The sequence below is a fragment of the Lupinus angustifolius genome, chromosome LG18 (genome assembly GCF_001865875.1).
Source record: "Lupinus angustifolius cultivar Tanjil chromosome LG18, LupAngTanjil_v1.0, whole genome shotgun sequence".
Classification (NCBI taxonomy): Eukaryota; Viridiplantae; Streptophyta; class Magnoliopsida; order Fabales; family Fabaceae; genus Lupinus; species Lupinus angustifolius.
The window spans coordinates 994451-1014047 of NC_032026.1; the positions used below are offsets into that span (position 1 = coordinate 994451).

General features: G+C 32.5%; 1 protein-coding gene and 1 long non-coding RNA gene across 3 annotated transcripts; one reads left to right on the forward strand and one right to left on the reverse strand.

The window, feature by feature from the left end:
* LOC109332822 lies at positions 3393-3740 on the reverse strand. The gene is made up of 2 exons (XR_002105949.1): positions 3590-3740; positions 3393-3513 (listed from the first exon to the last, which is right to left on the reverse strand). It is a non-coding gene; the product is annotated as an uncharacterized LOC109332822 (long non-coding RNA).
* LOC109332817 (pheophytinase, chloroplastic) lies at positions 6728-11020 on the forward strand. 2 transcript variants are annotated; one of them, XM_019567882.1, is made up of 7 exons: positions 6728-6902; positions 6992-7099; positions 8202-8340; positions 8769-8939; positions 9345-9585; positions 10301-10392; positions 10693-11020. In XM_019567882.1, the coding sequence occupies exons 1-7, from the start codon at positions 6821-6823 to the stop codon at positions 10967-10969; spliced, it is 1110 nt and encodes a 369-aa protein (XP_019423427.1). In that variant the 5' UTR covers positions 6728-6820; the 3' UTR covers positions 10970-11020. The 2 variants fall into 2 exon arrangements, with proteins under 2 accessions (XP_019423427.1, XP_019423428.1); XM_019567883.1 differs by having other exon boundaries at positions 6794-6902; positions 6999-7099; positions 10693-11019.

The window sequence follows — 19597 nt, forward strand, 5'->3', positions numbered from 1 at the left end:
TGGAGGATTTAAGAAACCCTCCAAAAATTTATTCTCTCCTTGATCCAACTTCGGAACAAAGAGGAAAGTTTTCCAAATCTATCTCTTTCCTTATCTCCCCCTCTAAAACTCCACTCCCAAATAAGACAAGTATAAAAAAATAATATTACTCATTGTCTTGGTTGCACACCCTTGCTCTGAAATGATTAGTTGCATATAGCTAGATATATATATAGTAATTTAGTACAAATAATCCATTAAGTGAATTATTGACTAAGGTCTATGTAGATAGCATAAAGTGTAGGTGGTGGAGAAGTTGTGTGGGGTGTTAGCTTTTGCTTAACGATTACAAAAGAAATTTAAAGTGGTGGGGTCATAAAGCTTATATACATGTGCGAGACATCAAAATTGGATTTCAAACACAAAGGAAGATTAGTTGTTAGAGAAAACTTAAAATAGTATAGAAAAACTTGCATGAAGACACATGTAATACGTCACATTTAGATATATATGTATTTTATGGTTTTTAATGCCGTCATTTAAAATTAAAATATTAATTTATTATCATGATATTGTTGATTATCTCTATGATTTCATCTTCACACAAGTCTTTATGATGATTTATAATCAGATTTTTATGCCAATGAGAACTCTGAAGCTGCTGCTTTTCCCATTCCATCATTTCCAATTGGAGCAAGACTTCTCTCAAGTAATAGATAGATAAATGACTTTTTCCTTTGTATTTTAAGGATAAAAATATAATATTATTTTAAATAAAAAGATACAAATATTAATGTGTGTTACTTTTTCTTTACTTTAACACAATACTTCTCTCTCCATTAAAAATCTCACTCTTCCGATTACCGACAAGTTCCCATTCTAACCTTTTGCTCACTGGCTCACGAGAGAAGAATAACTTTATTGTTGACAAGAAAAAGAAAATGTATCCATATACTCATAAATCATAATGTATTACAATTAGCATTGACAATTTACGTACATATCCCTACAATATCCACTTAAATCAGGGTGAAGAATAGACATGCCTATTTATAAAGAGCATGAAATATTATGTTTTGTTTAACTTAAATATGTATATAGTGGTCATGTGAGCTGCCTAGTGACAATTAAAAAATAAAATAAAAAGTACATGAAGTTAAATAAAATTAAAAAAATAATTTTAAATCAATATCACATTTTTAAAATTATACATAACAATGTATTGGTTTAATTAATTTGATGTTACATATCCTTCAAATATAACAGAAAATCAAAACAAAACACTTAAAATTAAGATCGAAATGTATATGAGTGGTTCGCCTTCTTTATTAGAAGTGTTTGTGGGCAAAGTGATCATTTTAGGATAATGGATAGATTTTGTATGACATGCCTGTCATATAAATGCGGGTGGGGGATGAGCCCAATGAGCATAACTCAAATTGCCAATCATAATCACAAGGTATATCTACTAGTCATATATAATTATGATTAAGTCTCTTAATATACATAATGTAATTGAATGACACTATATTGACTATGTATAAATCTTTACATATTACACTATTTTTTGAAATTATTTTAGACTTTTTATTTTTTCAATATTATTATTGGCTTATAATTCCATTATCCTATCAATTTTTTTAAGAGATAAATATACATGCAATAATAATATAAAAGTTTTTAACAATAAATCAGTGTTGTGAAACCCGAGCCGGATGTCAAACCAGCAGAGGTCCCGTATTAGGTTTAACTGGTTTAAACGGTTAAACCGTCCCGTCTGACCGGGTGATTTCATACATAATTAATAATTTTTATTTATAAATATATAGTTATATATTGATGTAAAACTTTATATAATTAATAATTATATTGGAATAATACATGTTTATCTTTTTTTGGACTGTAGTGAAAGAAAATATTATAACATTGTCCCATTTTTTTTGTAAGTGAGTCGTCCGGTTTACTTCCCGGGTTAATCCGGTTTAACCGAGTTTAACATGGTCGGACTGGATTTTTTGCGGTTCAAAGTGGTCAAACTCTCATTCGGTTAAGACGGCAAACTAAAGCCATTTTCAAGTCCGGTCAGCAGTCATATCGGTCAGACCATCCGGTCTAGTTCTAACAACACTAAATAAATACATCATCTATCATTCATATATTAATCATCATCTACTCTTAATGAAAAGCAATAGAAATGAATCAAAACTTGTACACTATTAATACATATTAATACATAGATATTTAATTATTTTTAATTATATCCTCATTCATAAATATATATCATTTTTTATTAATCAATTTTGCTTCTTCTTCTCTTTTAAGAAATAAACAAGAATGTTTTAGACAAAATATAATATTCCTTAATGATTTCTTAAATTATATGTATTAACCTTAAATAACAAAAGATATAGAATGAAGGAAGTAAATTCAATCATTCAAGGTTTCATACCTTCCTATTATGGTTAAATAAATAAATGAGAGGATAATTTTTATATGACATATTAAATATATTCGCTTTTTATTTAATTCTTATGCTATTTAGGAGTATTTAGAGGAGAATTTTTATATGTTAAAATAATATAAGGATTTAGTAAAAGCTCTTGAAATACATAACTTTATTTAACTTGATTGATTGCTCTAAATGGAGTCCATATCCTTTTGGGTATTAGTGGCTATGGATTCTTCAAAATGATTTTTCAGTTTAAACATCTATAAATTTCAATTAAAATTAAAATACAATGAATTAGTTGAATTATTTCAATTAGAAATATAGTCCATATTTTGTCTGAAAGAGGAGCGAAATGTATTCGAAGATAATAAACTAATATTACAAATACTTTTTTTTTTAATAAATAAGTGATAAAGAGGTAATGGTTGAAATTGAATAAAATGAATGAGAGGATTTGATCAACTTAAGGGTGATTTTAATGAAGGGACTAATTTGATTGATACTTAATTACTAATTAGAAAAATAGTTTAAAGTGATTTTTTGTATAAGATATTTTTTATAAACTTTTTCTTAGTGAAGTTGTAAGGTACTTAACCTTCAATCACTCAAGTTAATATCTTTTAATCAGTTGATGAATTCCTATAGCATAATATTTATGCACTGACAAAGATTTATACACAGTCAATGTATTATTCACCACTCATTTGCATTACTTTTATTTTAAAGTTAATAATTATTAAAAATGAATGTAGATAATATATTGACAATGTAAAAAAGTTTTACACTATTAATACTAGCGTGTTGACATGCACTGTCGTGTCTGTCAACCCGCTTTCCTATTGTTAGTATTCATAAATCATAGTAACATTTATAGGAGAATGTTGAAAAACATTTTCTTTGACTATGGAAAAACCAATCATCAATTAGTATAATTGTTCTTTAACATGCAAATATAAGAGGATACAATCCTCAAAGAATCTTCGAATTTCCGCAAGCCGATGGGGAGGAAGCTCCTTGATGTCCCAGTAATGGCGAAATTCCGGGTCATCAGCACAAACTGCTATAATCTTGTCATCCTTTTCTCCCTGCATGAGAATTCAGAATGGTCTATCATAAATTATGTTTATTAACAAAGGATATACAAATGTAAGCAAGTTTTACCTGGTCGATCATGGGCATCAACCCAATTGCACGAGCGCGAAGGAAGCAACAAGGAATGACAGGCTCCTGCATGAGAACTAGGACATGAATGGGATCATTATCTTGACAAAGGGTTGTTGGGATGAAACCATAGTTGTGTGAGTAAAGAATGCGATGAACCTATATCATTCAAACAATGCAGTAATTATGATTCAGTAATTATGATTCATAGCCACAAAGTTTGACACCATTTTCTTTGTGAATCAAGAATGTAAATCAAACCTTTATAACTCCACTTTTCTTGTCTAGTTCATAATTATTTGTTGATTGAGCACAATTTTAGGCCTTACAGAAATGCTTACTCCTAATTCTCCATTGTTAGCCATATTAACTTTCACAGATTAATACCTACACAACACAACACAATCATATACATCAAATCATATATATAGAGATAACATTTGAGACATAGTTTAAGACGATATATCTTTATGATAAGAGAAGCACCTTCAACTTATGAGAAAATTAAAAGTGAATGAAGCAATAGTGGTTGATGTCATGTTGTATTTATTGTCTTATTTTTTCAGTTTCATGAGTTGTCTTAGTTCATTCATCAAATGGTTGTGGATGAAGATTCTCTGTAATCAATGAACCAAAAGATACAAATAAACAAAAATCTCCACAAATTATGCGGTTAACCATACAAAAATAACACTTGTTATTTCAATTAACACATATCTAACTATATTGACGAACGAGTGCTGATTCAAGTGGTAATATTTGATTCTCTTATTTAAGTAAAGTTTTGGATTTAAGTCTTTAAAAAAATACTCGTTACAACTACTCTCTGATGTTATCATTACTTGTGTATTCCTTTCTTCTTTCAACTACTCTCTCATGACTCTTCACCTTTGTGATCATCATTACAAGTATAAATCAATGTTATCTCATTTTTAAGTGTCAGACTTTTGTTCTCTGACTTCCCAAATTTTCTATCAATCGTCTATGTATTAACTTTAGTTTCTCTTCCTCGTATACTAGGCCATCATTTTTTTATTCTTTGGCTGGCAAACCAGCTAGTAAGAAGATAACAAGTAGAAGAAGAATGTTGAATGTTAAGGTTTCATCTCAAAATCAATTAGCTATGAGAGAAGTAGTCTAACAAATGTTTAAACCATGCCTAGGAGAACGAGACACATGATATGAGACTTACTTCCCAACATGCCTTCTCATAGAAGCTTGCTCGACCAGGCGAATGGATACTTTGTCCTATGATTAAAGAGCATTTTTTGGCTCATGGCAATAAAAAAGAAGTTGGGTTCTGACTCTGATATCATGTTAAATTTCCATCTGAAAACCAATTGATCATGAGAGGAGTAGCCCAAAAAGTGTTTAAACCTAGAAACAACCTCTTAGATAGCAAGATTAAGACTGGGTATGTCTATACTCCATACAAATCTCATTAAATGAGAACCTTGTGCACTGAACCGTTCATTTTAGTAGGAATAATTTATGAATTAATGGCAAACTTGTAAACTCTCACCTCAAATAAGAATTGTTATTTAGGAATTTACCTAACTGCAAGGAAATATGGCATTTCCAAGAATCAAAATCTGTTGCATATTTCATCTGCAAGGAAAAGAAAATATTTCCAAAATTAGTGGAAAGTATCTTATAGATAAAAAACTCATTGGTTCAATAATCTCTTGGCTGAATTCTTGATATAATTTATAAGGTATTTTCCCCTTTAATAAAAAGATAGTAATTTACTTTTTTGTCCATTCATGACTTTTTTTTATTGCACAATATATTGTTTTATTTTAATAAATATTTAATAATTAAACAAATTGTGAATATAAACTACATGCAATAAGGGAGAGTGTCGTTTTATTAGGACGAATGAACTGTTAATACTTTTTTTTTCCCTAATCTATAATCGACTACGAACTCATAAGTTTGATTCAATGATTATATTTTCTAATTTGAATATAAAATATAGTTTTGTATATTATTTTTTCCACAAAAAAACATTAAATGAAAATGTAATTTTATGTTACTTTCATAAAAAATATAATTTCAAATGAAAATTGACCAACATAATTAGTTTTGATAAATTTAAACTTATTTTGATCGGTACGATTGCAAAAACAATATAATATGTATCTATATGGAGAGGTGGGGATATTATTTTCACATCTATGTAAAGTATGGATGAACATTTTATGTTTCAAAAGTGTATTACTTTATTTGTCACTACTTGTGATTAATCAGAAAAATATTTGATTATTGATTTTTTTTATTTAGATACATTTTTCACAATATCACAACAGTGACACTTATATGAGACAGTAGATGAGTTTAGGGATGACAATGGGTATGAGCGGGCACGTATAGTAGCTACCCGCTTTGAAATCTGAGGTCATTACCCGTACCTGCCCATACCCGTACGACTACCCAGTACAAGTTTTTTGGGTATTTCTTGGTACCCACGAGTATAGTTGGTACCCACGAGTTTGTGCATTATCAACAAATTTCTAATTCCTACTCAACTATATAAGGTGTTGGAGTGTTGGATGTATCACAAAATTCAATAATATAAATTCAACACAAATAGTGATATGTGGATCGCTAATAAACAAAATAAAAAGTAATATGATAATTACACAAATATTGAGTTAAACTAACATTATTGCTTTGAATCCAAGTTTTGTATCCAATGTAGTATAAAAAGAAGAAAATAATGGAAACTTTATATCATTCCTTCGAACTTTCACAGTTACTTTCTCCCTATATGTAATATGCCATATGCTATACAAAACAAAAGGTCACTGAATTACAGCACCACACAATTTTCACTCCATTTTCTAATAGTGTATGTATTTTTATTAAGGGTAATACAATAATTACACAAATATCAGTTACTTGTACTCACGAGTATCATAATATCTATGTCCGCTTATATTTGTTACGAATATTTTAAAAACATGTTTGTAAAATTTACGATTACCCATTTATAACTCGTATTCATACGGATTTTACTCGTGAATACATGTGAGTACGAGATTTTTTGCCAGCCTTAAAATATGATAAAAGAGGAATAAGGAGATATTAGTAACATGTGGATATTGACAAAAACAAAAGTGGTTTGGATTCAGCCACAACACTCTAACATAAACCCACCACACAAACTCTACTTACTTACCTTAAAAACATAACTAGTTACTAAATTCTCAATCTTTCAACTACCCATTAATGGCTTCTTCTATATCTGCTTCTTTATTCCCTTCTCTCCGATTCCACCTAACAAAAACTCATCTTTCTTTATATAATCACCGTTAGTTACTCTTTTTTATTTTATTATTATTTATTTCTCCATTTTTTTTATATATATTTTTGTTTATGGGTTTTTTATGCTATTTGAAGGGAGCAGATGTGAAATTAATAGGAGGAGTTTTGCAGTTAAAGGAATTGTAGCTTCTGGAGTTTCAGTTATGGCTTCTACTTTGACTGTAGAACCTGAACCATCTCAAGGTAATTGATTTTTTATAGTTAAATTCATATTTTTAGGTTCATTTTTAATTTTGTTGGTATAGATCTATATGTTTTTAGTAACCAGAGCTTGCATTAAATAGGTGCAGTTGACCCTGACCTACCGGGGTCGGGGTCTGAGGATGATAGATGTAAACAGTCTTACTTCCGCAAATGGAGAGACTGTTGTCATGGTTTGAACGTATGATCTCTTGGTCACTAAGCAATAATCTTACCATCAAGGTTTTAAATAATGATTTCGGTAGTGCTTTTGGAAACTTCGAAAACCTTGACAATGTGGACAATTGAGGACATTTGTTGTCGATGTGACCACAATTACGATACAGTTTTGGCAACTCTCAAAACCTTGACAGATTGGTGCTTGTCACGGACCCAGAGTTAAAACCTTACTACGCTTATGTCGAGGCTCAACCTCTTGATTAGAGTTTGTATTGAATGATCAAAATCAAGTTCTCGGGCTGCTAATTTGGTTATGCCTCTTAAGTATGTTGAGGCTCAACCTCTTAATTATGCCTTGTCATGCTTAATTCCGCATACCGTAGACCACATATTGGGTTCGTTACAAAGGAAGTCTTTTAATAATAATAGCATAAAAATCGACGAACTACTTAGAAATGGATACCGCACACTAGAATCAGTACCACAATGTAAATCCCATATAGCAGCAACTTTAAGCTTTAACCAAGTGAGATCTATTTGAAAACCATTATATTTATAACGACTGTCAAAAAAATTATGCAGAGACCAAATTGAAAATTAACCTTACTCTAAGGACTATAGGCTTGAACTAACGACAACAACCAAACCTTATTCCACTCGGTAAAGCGATCCAGTGCATGAGACTACCACCTAGTGGAGTCTAGAAGGTAAATGTATGCAAGCAGCCTTATTTCTAGGATTTAAGCCTATGATCTTCAGGTCACAAGGCAAACAACCTTACGGGTTACGGCTGCGTCGAAGTTCACCCTCTTATAGACTTGATTAAACCATTTAGTAATTACTAAGTATTAATTCTCTGTTCTGTTAGCAAATGCTAAAGTGTTCTTGTTTAATATTATGCTTACATGTGTGACTTTTGCTTCAGGGCTTGAAAGATTACCATATAAACCAGATGGGTACAATTATTGGACATGGAGGGGTCATAAAATACACTATGTGGTGCAAGGAGAAGGATCACCAATTGTTCTAATTCATGGTTTTGGGGCCTCTGCATTCCACTGGAGGTTTTGATTTCCTTTCACTTAAATTTTACATACCATAAATAACTGAAACGCGGCAAAAAATTGGAGTGCTTCTTTTTTACCGACCTTACTTGGTGGGATAAAGGCTTGTTGTTATTGTCGTTGTTTAAGTCGTATGGTGTTCACTTAACCTCAATTGTTTAACTAAGGGACTTGTGCTGATATCACATGTAAAATGGTTACAAATATGACAAGCAATACTGCAATTAAACTTCACTTATACTATCAATATAGCTAATACTTGTAAGATAAGAAGTCGAGTGATTCTGTTCTGTCCTTGTGGAGTGCAATTTGGAGTAACTATAACTCGGCGCTTGTTACAGTGCCTTCAAGTTCGCTCAGTCTTCCAATAAGTTCATTTTTTCTTATGTATATAGTCATATATCTTTCTTTTTTTTACATTTATCCAGGTATAATATTCCGGAATTGGCTAAAACTCACAAGGTTTATGCATTAGACTTGCTTGGATTTGGGTGGAGTGACAAAGCACTCGTCGAGTATAACGCCATGGTGTGGAAGGAACAAGTGGTGGACTTCTTGAAGGAAATAGTAAAAGAACCATCAGTTTTAGTTGGAAATAGGTAATTACTATAATACCTAGATTAACGTTCGTGTTATTATGCTGAAATGCTAGATTCCTTAAACATTGCCCTTAGCAAAACCCTTTTCAAAATTATTACCAGCAACAAGTCTTTATCTCATTAGGTGGGATTGACTACATGAATCGAACGACGCGCTACAATGTTCTACCATAAATTATATTTATTGACAAAACATTGAACTCTTAGTCTAAAGTGTTAATTAGTTCTCGAATATTATGTTGTCTGATTAGGTTGCTGCAATGTTTCACACAGAAGCTGGACCAACATCTTATGTTGAATTAATTAGAAGTGTTTTATCTGCAGCATTGACAAAAAAATTATTTATCATGCAATAAAAATAAAAAATACGATTTATTTCAATTATGATTCATGATAAATTTTCAGCCTTGGAGGATTTACTGCTTTGGTTGCAGCGACCGGATTGCCCGAGCTTGTCAATGGAGTTGTTCTTCTAAATTCTGCAGGACAATTTGGAGATGGAAGCAAAGAACAGAAAACATTTGAAGAAACATCTCTACAGAAGTTTATCCTAAAACCTCTGAAGGAGGTTTTCCAGCGTGTTGTTCTTGGGTTTATATTCTGGCAGTCAAAGCAACCTAATCGAATCGTGTCGGTCTTAAAAAGTGTAGGTTACTTCATATCTTTAGCTCATGTTTCTTTTAAAGCATAATAGGTATCTAAATATCTATCAAGTTCAGAGTATGACATTTACAAATTTGAACTAGAGTTCCATAACATATAACAAATAAGTACTCATTGAATAGGCTCATAAAAGCAAAAATGTAGGATGCTATTAGATTAACATTCTTATTAACTAAGGCTTCCTTCTTTGATGAGATAGTTTAAATATCTGTTGGGCTACTCCTCTCATATCCACTTGGTTTTGAGATGGAATCTTAACATGGTATCAGAGTCAGAGCCTAATTTCTTTTCGGTTTTCATGGGCCAAAATATGCTCTTTAATCATAGGTCAAAGGTATCCCTTCGTCTGGTTAGGCAAGCTTCTATGAGTGGGTATGTTGGGAAGTAAGTCTCATATCGTCTGCCTCGTTCTCCTAGGCATGGTTTAAACACTTGTTGGACTACTTCTCTCATAGCCAATTGGTTTTGAGATGAAACCTTAACAATCAACATTCTTACTAGCTGGTTTGCCAGCCAAAGAATAAAAAAATGATGGCCCAGTATACGAGGCTCCCACTTAATGGGGACTAGTGAAGATAGATGTATGCAGCCTTACCTCGCAAGCGGAGAGGCTATTTCCAAGAGCCGGAGAATTATGTTCAGTTTAATATAATGGTAGGTACTGTATAGATGTTTGAATGCAATGTTTGTCATTACAGGTGTATAAAGATTCTTCCAATGTGGATGAGTATCTTGTGGAATCTATAACAAGACCAGCTGCAGACCCCAACGCCCGAGAAGTTTATTACAGGTACACGATCAAAATCTGTCCGGAGTCATTATGTTATGAAATTTCTACGTTGGCTTCCATCGTGGTGTATATCGGAAACAAACATGCTTTTCCAGGCTTTAGCAATGTAGTTATGTCCGGCAGCATGCCTGCGCTCTAAACTAATCAGCCTGTATTGTGCTCGAAACTGCACAGTAGAAGATCCGAGTCTAACTCCACCCTGATAACTAGCTCATATGGAGATGGTCGCCCGATTAATTTATAAACAGTTCTTTACTCGTTATAAACTGAGTCTTTACTTAACACAATCATCGTGTACAGGTTAATGACAGGCTTCATGATGAATCAGAGCAAGTACACTCTAGATGCTGTCTTAAGTGAACTGTCTTGCCCTTTACTTCTGCTCTGGGGTAACCTTGATCCATGGGTTGGTCCGGCTAAAGCGAATCGAATCAAAGATTTGTATCCGAAAACGACTCTTGTTAACTTGCAGGCTGGGCATTGCCCACATGATGAGATTCCTGAGCTTGTGAACAAGGCTTTGTTGAATTGGTTGTCCAACCTCACTCCTGAAGAAGCATTTCTTCAAACAGTTTGAACATTTGTATTTTTAAATAGCCAAACAAATCAAATGCTTCATTAAGTTTTGTATACAGAAAAAACTGCACAAGGTATATATGAAAAAGAATTGACATTGATCATGTATCTGCATATCTGTTCATTTTTATGATCATGCATGCATTCATATAAAATTTCCTTGAAATAAAACTAATCATTAGAGTTATAAAATAAATGATTGAATAAATATGAATAGTGAAAAAATGAGTAAATAGTTTGATGAATCTAAACTTAGGGAGTAGAAATTATGAATAGGTTCTAGTATGTGATGGAAGCTTAAACTAAAGTGGCACTTAACTAATTAGTAAGTAGTAATAAAATAGAGAATTATTAATAAGGTGTTGATCTAATGATGTATGGTTTTGCTAGATCCTCAGAATGATTAAAAGGTCGAGATATTTGTAAGCGATGGTCATAATGACTTGTATTGCTGACCTTACATCACCTATCTTTACCAAATTCCATTAATCAATACTACTCACCAAATACTTCTCAAAAATAATATTAGAACCATTATTCATATATAATTATAAAGAAAGTATAATTATATTAAAATAAAATTTCTCCATTTTTTTTTTGTTTGAAATGAAGTACAACAATGAAGTAATCTATTTCTACTTTTCATTTTTTAGTTTTAAAAAATCCATCTAGGTAGCTTCCTGACTTATTTCTGGTTAAATTGGTATTACCAATTATTCTACCTATAAATACATACCTATAACATTTATAGGTATGTATGCTAACTTTTCTAGCGGGTATATTTTTCATCCACAAAATTCGAATCCAAAACTTTACTTAAATAAAAAAATCAAACATGTGTCACTTGAATCAACATTCGTTCGTCAACTTAGCTAAATATGTGTTAATTGAAACAACAACTGTTATTTTTGTATGGTTAACCGCATAATTTGTGAAGATTTTTGTTTATTTGTATCTTTTGGTTCATTGATTACAGAGAATCTTCATCCACAAGCATTTGATGGTAATTCCATTGAATCAAACAGTTCATGACTTAACTAAGACAATTCATGAAACTGAAAAAATAAGACAATAAATACAACATGACATCGACCACTATTGCTTCATTCACTTTCAATTTTGAAGGTGCTTCTCTCAATCATAAACATTCACTTTTCAGGTGATTATATATATGTATCTTGTTGTGCAGAAAGATTCATTTTTTGTTCACAAACTAACCATTCCAAGTTCATATTTGAAGAAAGTAAATGATGGGTTTGAAGGATATATATATATATGATTTGATGTATATGATTGTGTTGTGTTGTGTAGGTATTAATCTGTGAAAGTTAATATGGCTAACAATGGAGAATTAGGAGTAAGCATTTCTGTAAGGCCTAAAATTGTGCTCAATCAACAAATAATTATGAACTAGACAAGAGAAGTGGAGTTATAAAGGTTTGATTCACATTCTTCATTCACAAACAAAATGGTGTCAAAGTTTGTGGCTATGAATCATAATTACTGAATCATAATTACTGCATTGTTTGAATGATATAGGTTCATCGCATTCTTTACTCACACATCTATGGTTTCTGATAAAATATTGATGCTCACTTTCTAGAAGCTTCCACACTTGTGTAGAAATAAGTAGCGATGATTATATCATAATATCTAGAATTATCCTAAGCTTCTAGTATATTATATTATAGGCATTTAGTATTATAATTAAAGAAATATCTAGAAATTTTGAGAAAAATGTATACTAGATACTTATGGAACTATCTAGAAATTCATAAGTGTTGTAGAAAGCCTATAAATAGGCACTCACCCTTCATTTGTAAAGCATCCAAATAAGAAGCAAATTATTCTAAGTTGTGTAGCTCCAAAGCTTCTCCACTTCTATTTTCACTACTATAACTTCCATTTCTAAAATACTATCAGTGGCATCAGAGCTACGTTTGGTCATACACTGGGCGTAGAATATTACTCTATCCATTTCCAACTATCTCCAAGAATCTCACATCCAAACTAAACCATATTTATACACTTTGAGCTATGGCTAGCACTATTCAATCATCATCAATTCCTATCCCAATTTTCACTGGAGAAAACTATGATTTTTGGAATACAAAAATGACTACTTTCTTCCGGTCCCAAGATTTGTGGGATATTGTAGAAGAAGGATTCACTACTCCAGAGAATACTTCAACTCTTACCGTGGCTCAGAAAAAGGAGTTGAAAGAGAATGTGCAAAAGGATGCAAAAGCGTTATTTATTCTACAACAAGCCTTGGCGGAGACTATCTTTCCAAGAATAATGGGAGCTACAAGTGCCAAAGAAGCATGGGATACACTAAAGGAGGAGTTTCATGGCAGTGATAAGGTACGCACCATTAAACTTCAAACTCTTAGGCGTGAGTTTGAATTACTTAAGATGAAAGAGTCTGAGACCATAAAAGACTATTATTCTAAAATAAAAGAAATAGTCAATCAAATGAAAGCCTATGGGGAAAATATTCTTGACAAAAGAATTGTTGAGAAAATTCTGATTTCAATTCCCCAAAAATATGACTCAATAGTTACTACGATTGAGCAAACCAAAGATTTGTCTACTCTATCAGTAACAGAACTAATGGGCTCTCTAGAAGCTTATGAGCAAAGATTGAGTAGGCATGATGAAGGTTCACTAGAAAATGCCTTTCAATCAAAGCTCAGACTAAGGTCTCAGAATAAAGAATATCAAAGAAGAAATAATATTGGTGCGGAACATTCTAGAAACAAAGAGATTTCTAAAGATTTCTCTAGAAACAATCAAGCAAAATATCTTCCTTGCGGCATATGCCAGAAGTCAGGCCATTCAGAAAAATATTGTCGATATCGAGGAAAGATACAATGCCAATATTGCAAAAGATTTGGGCACTCAGAGCAAAATTGTCGCAACAAAAATAATCATCAGGCCAATTTCACTGAAGAATGCAAACATGACCAACAACTATTCTATGCCAACCAAGTCTGTAGTCGTGATAAAGAAGAAAACTGGTACTTGGATAGTGGTTGTAGTAACCACATGGCTAAGGACGGGAGCATTTTCAAAGATATTGATGAGTCTGTCAGAGTGCAAGTTCGATTAGGTAATGGCACCATGGTTGAGTCTAAAGGCAAAGGCACTGTCATGGTGGAGACACAATCAGGTACGCGACTTATCAAAGATGTCTTACTAGTTCCTAACCTTAAAGAAAATCTCTTGAGTATTGGCCAAATGATGGAAAAAGGTTACTCTCTCCACTTTGAGGGAGATACATGCAATATATATGACAATAATAGAAAGTTTGAAATAGCCCAAGTTAAAATGGAGAAAAGAAATAGAAGTTTTCCAATAACTTGGAAATATGCTACTAACATCGCTATGAAGGTTCAAGTTGATGAATCATGGCTATGGCATCGAAGATTTGGTCATCTTAATAACCAAGCCTTAAAGCTATTATATCATAAAAGAATGATGAAGGATCTTCCATGCATCCAAGAGAATGAAGGAGCTTGTGAAGGATGTCTACTTGGGAAGCAACATAGACTACCTTTTTCAAGTGGGAAATCTTGGAGAGCAAAACGCTTGTTGGAGCTCATCCATACTGACGTATGTGGACCAATGAGGACGCCATCCCTCACTAATAACAGGTATTTCATCCTCTTCATTGATGACTTTTCTAGAATGACATGGGTCTATTTTATAAAAGAAAAATCAGAAGTCTTTGGAATATTCAAGAAGTTCAAGGCCTTTGTCGAGAAGCAAAGCGGGAAACATATAAAAGTACTCAGAAGCGATCGTGGCAAAGAGTACAACTCTCACGAATTTGATAAATTTTGTGAGGATGAAGGCATAGAGCGTCAACTCACAGTTGCTTACACTCCACAACAAAATGGGGTGTCTGAAAGGAAAAATCGCACGGTCATGGAGATGGCTAGATCGATGCTCAAGGAGAAAGGTTTGCCAAACACCTTTTGGGCCGAAGCAGTTTACACAGCTGTCTACATAATGAATAGATGTCCAACAAAGGCAGTCGAAGGTAAAACTCCTATAGAAGCTTGGAGCGGTAGGAAGCCATCAGCTAAACATCTAAGAGTTTTTGAATCTATCTGTTATCTACATGTCCCAAAAGAAAAGAGACACAAACTAGAAGACAAGACGATAAGAGGCATCTTCTTGGGATATAGCACACAGTCAAAAGGCTATCGCATATACAATCTAGAAACGAAGAAACTTATCATCAGTCGAGATGTTGAAGTTGATGAAAGTGCCGCTTGGAACTGGAATGAAGGCAAGATTGAGAGACACAACATCTCCATACCAACACAACAGCCACAAGTAACTGGAGAAGTAGAAGAATCAACAAAAGATCCAGGTACGCCAACTACACTCCCACATGAACAATCTTCACCAGAATCTTCTCCAAGACGAGTAAGATCCTTGGTAGATATATATGAGACATGCAACTTGGCATCATTGGAGTAAAATGGGTGTATAAAACAAAGTTTAATCCTGATGGTACTATACAGAAGCACAAGGCGAGATTATTAGCCAAGGGCTACTCTCAACAACTAGGAATCGACTATAATGAGACATTTGCTCCAGTTGCTCGTCTAGATACTATAAGAGCTCTAATAGCTCTTGCAGCAGAAAGAGGATGGAGCATTTACCAGCTAGATGTCAAGTCTGCATTCCTCAATGGAGTACTTCAAGAAGAGATCTATGTGGAGCAGCCAGAAGGGTTCATGAGCAAGGGCAACGAAAACAAAGTGCTACGATTGAAGAAGGCTCTATATGGCTTGAAGCAAGCTCCTCGAGCATGGTATAGTAGAATTGACCAGTACTTCGTCGATAAAGGATTTAGGAGGAGTAAGAGTGAGCCTACACTATACATTAAGTCCCAAGGTCAGTATGATACTTTAATAGTTTCCTTGTACGTAGATGATCTTATATACACTGGAAACAATATAAAGATGATAACAGAGTTCAAAGAAGACATGATGAAGACATTCGAGATGACAGACCTAGGCTTAATGCACTACTTCCTTGGAATTGAGGTAAATCAAAGAAAAGAAGGTATATTCATCTCACAGAAGAAATACATAGAAGAACTACTAAAGAAGTTCAAGATGTGTGAGTGCAAACCAGTTGCTACTCCGCTCGTGACTAATGAGAAGCTACAGAAGGACGATGGATCTCCACAGGCAGATGCATCTCTCTACAGGAGTTTGATCGGGAGTCTTCTATATCTCACTGCCACTCGACCAGATATCATGTATGCTACAAGTCTTCTATCAAGATTCATGCAAAGCCCGAGTCAAATCCACTTTGGAGTTGGAAAAAGAATTCTTAGATACTTGAAGCAAGCAATCATTGCACAATCAACAACAGAAGCTGAGTATGTAGCAGCTGCAGAGACGACTAACCAAGCTATATGGCTTAGACGAATACTCAATGATATGGGAGATCAAGAGATGGAGCCTATGACAATCTATTGTGACAACAAATCGGCGATAGCGATAGCAAAGAATCCAGTCCATCACAACAGGACAAAACATATCGCAATTAAATATCATGTTGTCAGAGAAGCAAGTGAGAATAAAGAAATAAAGCTCGAGTATTGCAAGACCGAAGATCAAATTGCTGACATATTCACTAAGGCATTACCAAGGCCAAAGTTCGAGCAACTACGATCGATGCTAGGAGTTACAAAAATGTGCATCAAGGAGGAGTGATAAAATATTGATGCACACTTTCTAGAAGCTTCCACACTTGTGTAGAAACAAGTAGTGATGATTGTACCATAATATCTAGAATTATCCTAAGCTTCTAGTATATTCTATTATAGGCATTTAGTATTATAATTAAAGAAGTATCTAGAAATCTTGAGAAAAATGTATACTAGATACTTATGGAACCATCTAGAAATTCATAAGTGTTGTAGAAAGCCTATAAATAGGCACTCACCCTTCATTTGTAAAGCATCCAAATAAGAAGCAAATTATTCTAAGTTGTGTAGCTCCAAAGCTTCCATCCCAACAACCCTTTGTCAAGATAATCATCCCATTCATGTCCTACTTCTCATGCAGGAGCCTGTCATTCCTGGTTGCTTCCTTCGCGCTCGTGCAATTGGGTTGATGCCCATGATCGACCAGGTAAAAGTTTCTTACATTTGCATATCCTTTGTTAATAAACATGATTTATGATAGAGCATTCTCAATTCTCATGCAGGGAGAAAAGGATGACAAGATTATAGCAGTTTGTGCTGATGACCCGGAATTTCGCCATTACTGGGACATCAAGGAGCTTCCTCCCCATCGGCTTGCGGAAATTCGAAGATTCTTTGAGGATTGTATCCTCTTATATTTGCATGTTAAAGAACAATTATACTAATTAATGATTGGTTTTTCCACTTTCTCATGTAAATGTTATTATGATTTATGAATACTAACCACACCCCTATAGAATGTTGCATGTCCTTAACTTATGACACTAGATAAGAAGAATGAGAACAAAAAAGTTGATGTTGAAGACTTTCTACCAGCTGAAGCTGCCATTGAGGCTATCAAGTACTCTATGTAAGCTATTATCCTTTACTATACTATAGTCTTATCCTTCTCCATCTTATATGTTCTGCTCTGATTTTCGGCCGAACACCAGTTACACGAGTGATTTAGAGTTGGCACCATGTTTTTGCAGTCATGTTATATATGTTTCTTACATTGTTTTTTTTCTTTCATTTTGCAGGGACCTATATGGCACTTACATAGTAGAGAGCTTAAGGCAGTGACTTATTCAGAAACTTATTAACTCATTGCCATCACTACTTAAGTATTTGTATTTTCTGAATTATTTCTACTCATATTAATAGTCCTTATGTTGTAACTAAGCTATGTTTGGGAGTGATTTAATATATTTCATATATTTTAAGTCTTATATTACACTTTATTCTCTTTAAAGTGTAAGTTGCAAATAGATAATAATAGTACTTAAATTATATATTGCTTTGAAGTTAAAAAATCATCCAAACCTTAAATCATTTTTTTTATTCTACCAAAAGTATTATCTCATTTTATGGGTATAGAATTAATCATTTTCCATGTAGATGAATGTTTTCTTAATAAATATCAATCCATGGAATTGAATCATTCTTTTAACAAAACCCCAAAACCGCTAATTGACCTTAATAAGTTGTTTTTGTTAGAAAATATCACATATAAAAAAGAGTAAATTAGACCGACACTCTCTGAGTCTTAGCGAAATTATACAAACCATTCCTCACTTTTACACCTATACAGACCTCCCGAATTTCTATACTTTCGTTATACTAACCACCCCTGCATGAAAAATAAGTGTAATTTTTTAAACAAAAGTTGTGATAAATGCAATTAAGTTAAACACAATATGATATATTGTAGAAACAAATTCAAATAATATATAAATCGATATTTCTTTATTATTTTTGGTTCGTTACGATATAGTATAAGAGTAATTTAAACAATATCTCTTTAGAATTGTTGATACATTTTATAACAAAAAATAATAAAAATACATTGATTTGTATATTATTTGGATTCTTCCTCACAATATACCATGTTTTGTTGAACATAATTGCATTTATCACTTTTTTTGTTTAAAATACTATACTTGTTTATCATGCAGAGGTGGTCAGTGTGAAAGTATATAAAAACTAAGAGAGGTTTGTGTACGTATAGAAAAGTGATTTGTATAATTTCACTAAAATTCAAAAGAATATCAGTATAATTAAATCTGTAAACAAAGAAAGATAAAGGAAATCATGAGCCTATTTGGAAATTGGAGAAGCTTATTTTAAAAACTTTATTTTAAATGACATAATTTTCCCTAAAAATTGGGTTAATGTATATATACAACGTAGATCCAAGTGCACATTAAAACAATTTATTCCCTTGTTATTATAAATGTGGTAAATGATTAGTTTATAATCAAAGTAGATTGTATATCCACTTAGATTCTAATTTTTTTATTAGTAATTCAATTTTTCCTAAAAATATAAACTAAATACTAATATATCCTATATTTATAATTTTGATACATTAAAGAACTGATTCACTTTTCTACCAATCAAATATCTCTCCATGATTTTCTCTGGAACAGCTTGAAACTTTACTTTAAAAAATCATTGTCAGTTTTCACATCAATAAATATATGTAATAAATGATATACAATTCAATATTTAATAGTTCTAATTACTGTAATTCATGAGAGACAATTATTATAAAAAAACAAAGAAAACAATAACATAATAAAACACTTTTATCCTTTTATATACAATGGAATAACATTTTTGTTATTAAAAACACAAGTAAAATCAAGTATTCGACCCTTGATTAATGGAGACGAACATTTAATATGTACTCCTTATGATTGGTTGATTTTTTTTAAGTTAAAAGGTTTAATGATTTAATATTTTTAATTTGGGCCATGTTTAAATTAAAGAGGCAAATAGGCTAACTTTCTAAAAGTTATGACATGTATTATTTGCCTTCTTTTGGTTTTGTATTTTTGTTCCTAAATAGTATACTATAAACCTACCATGCCTCTTCACTGTACCATTGATGTTTTTTGTGGAAATAAAATTACA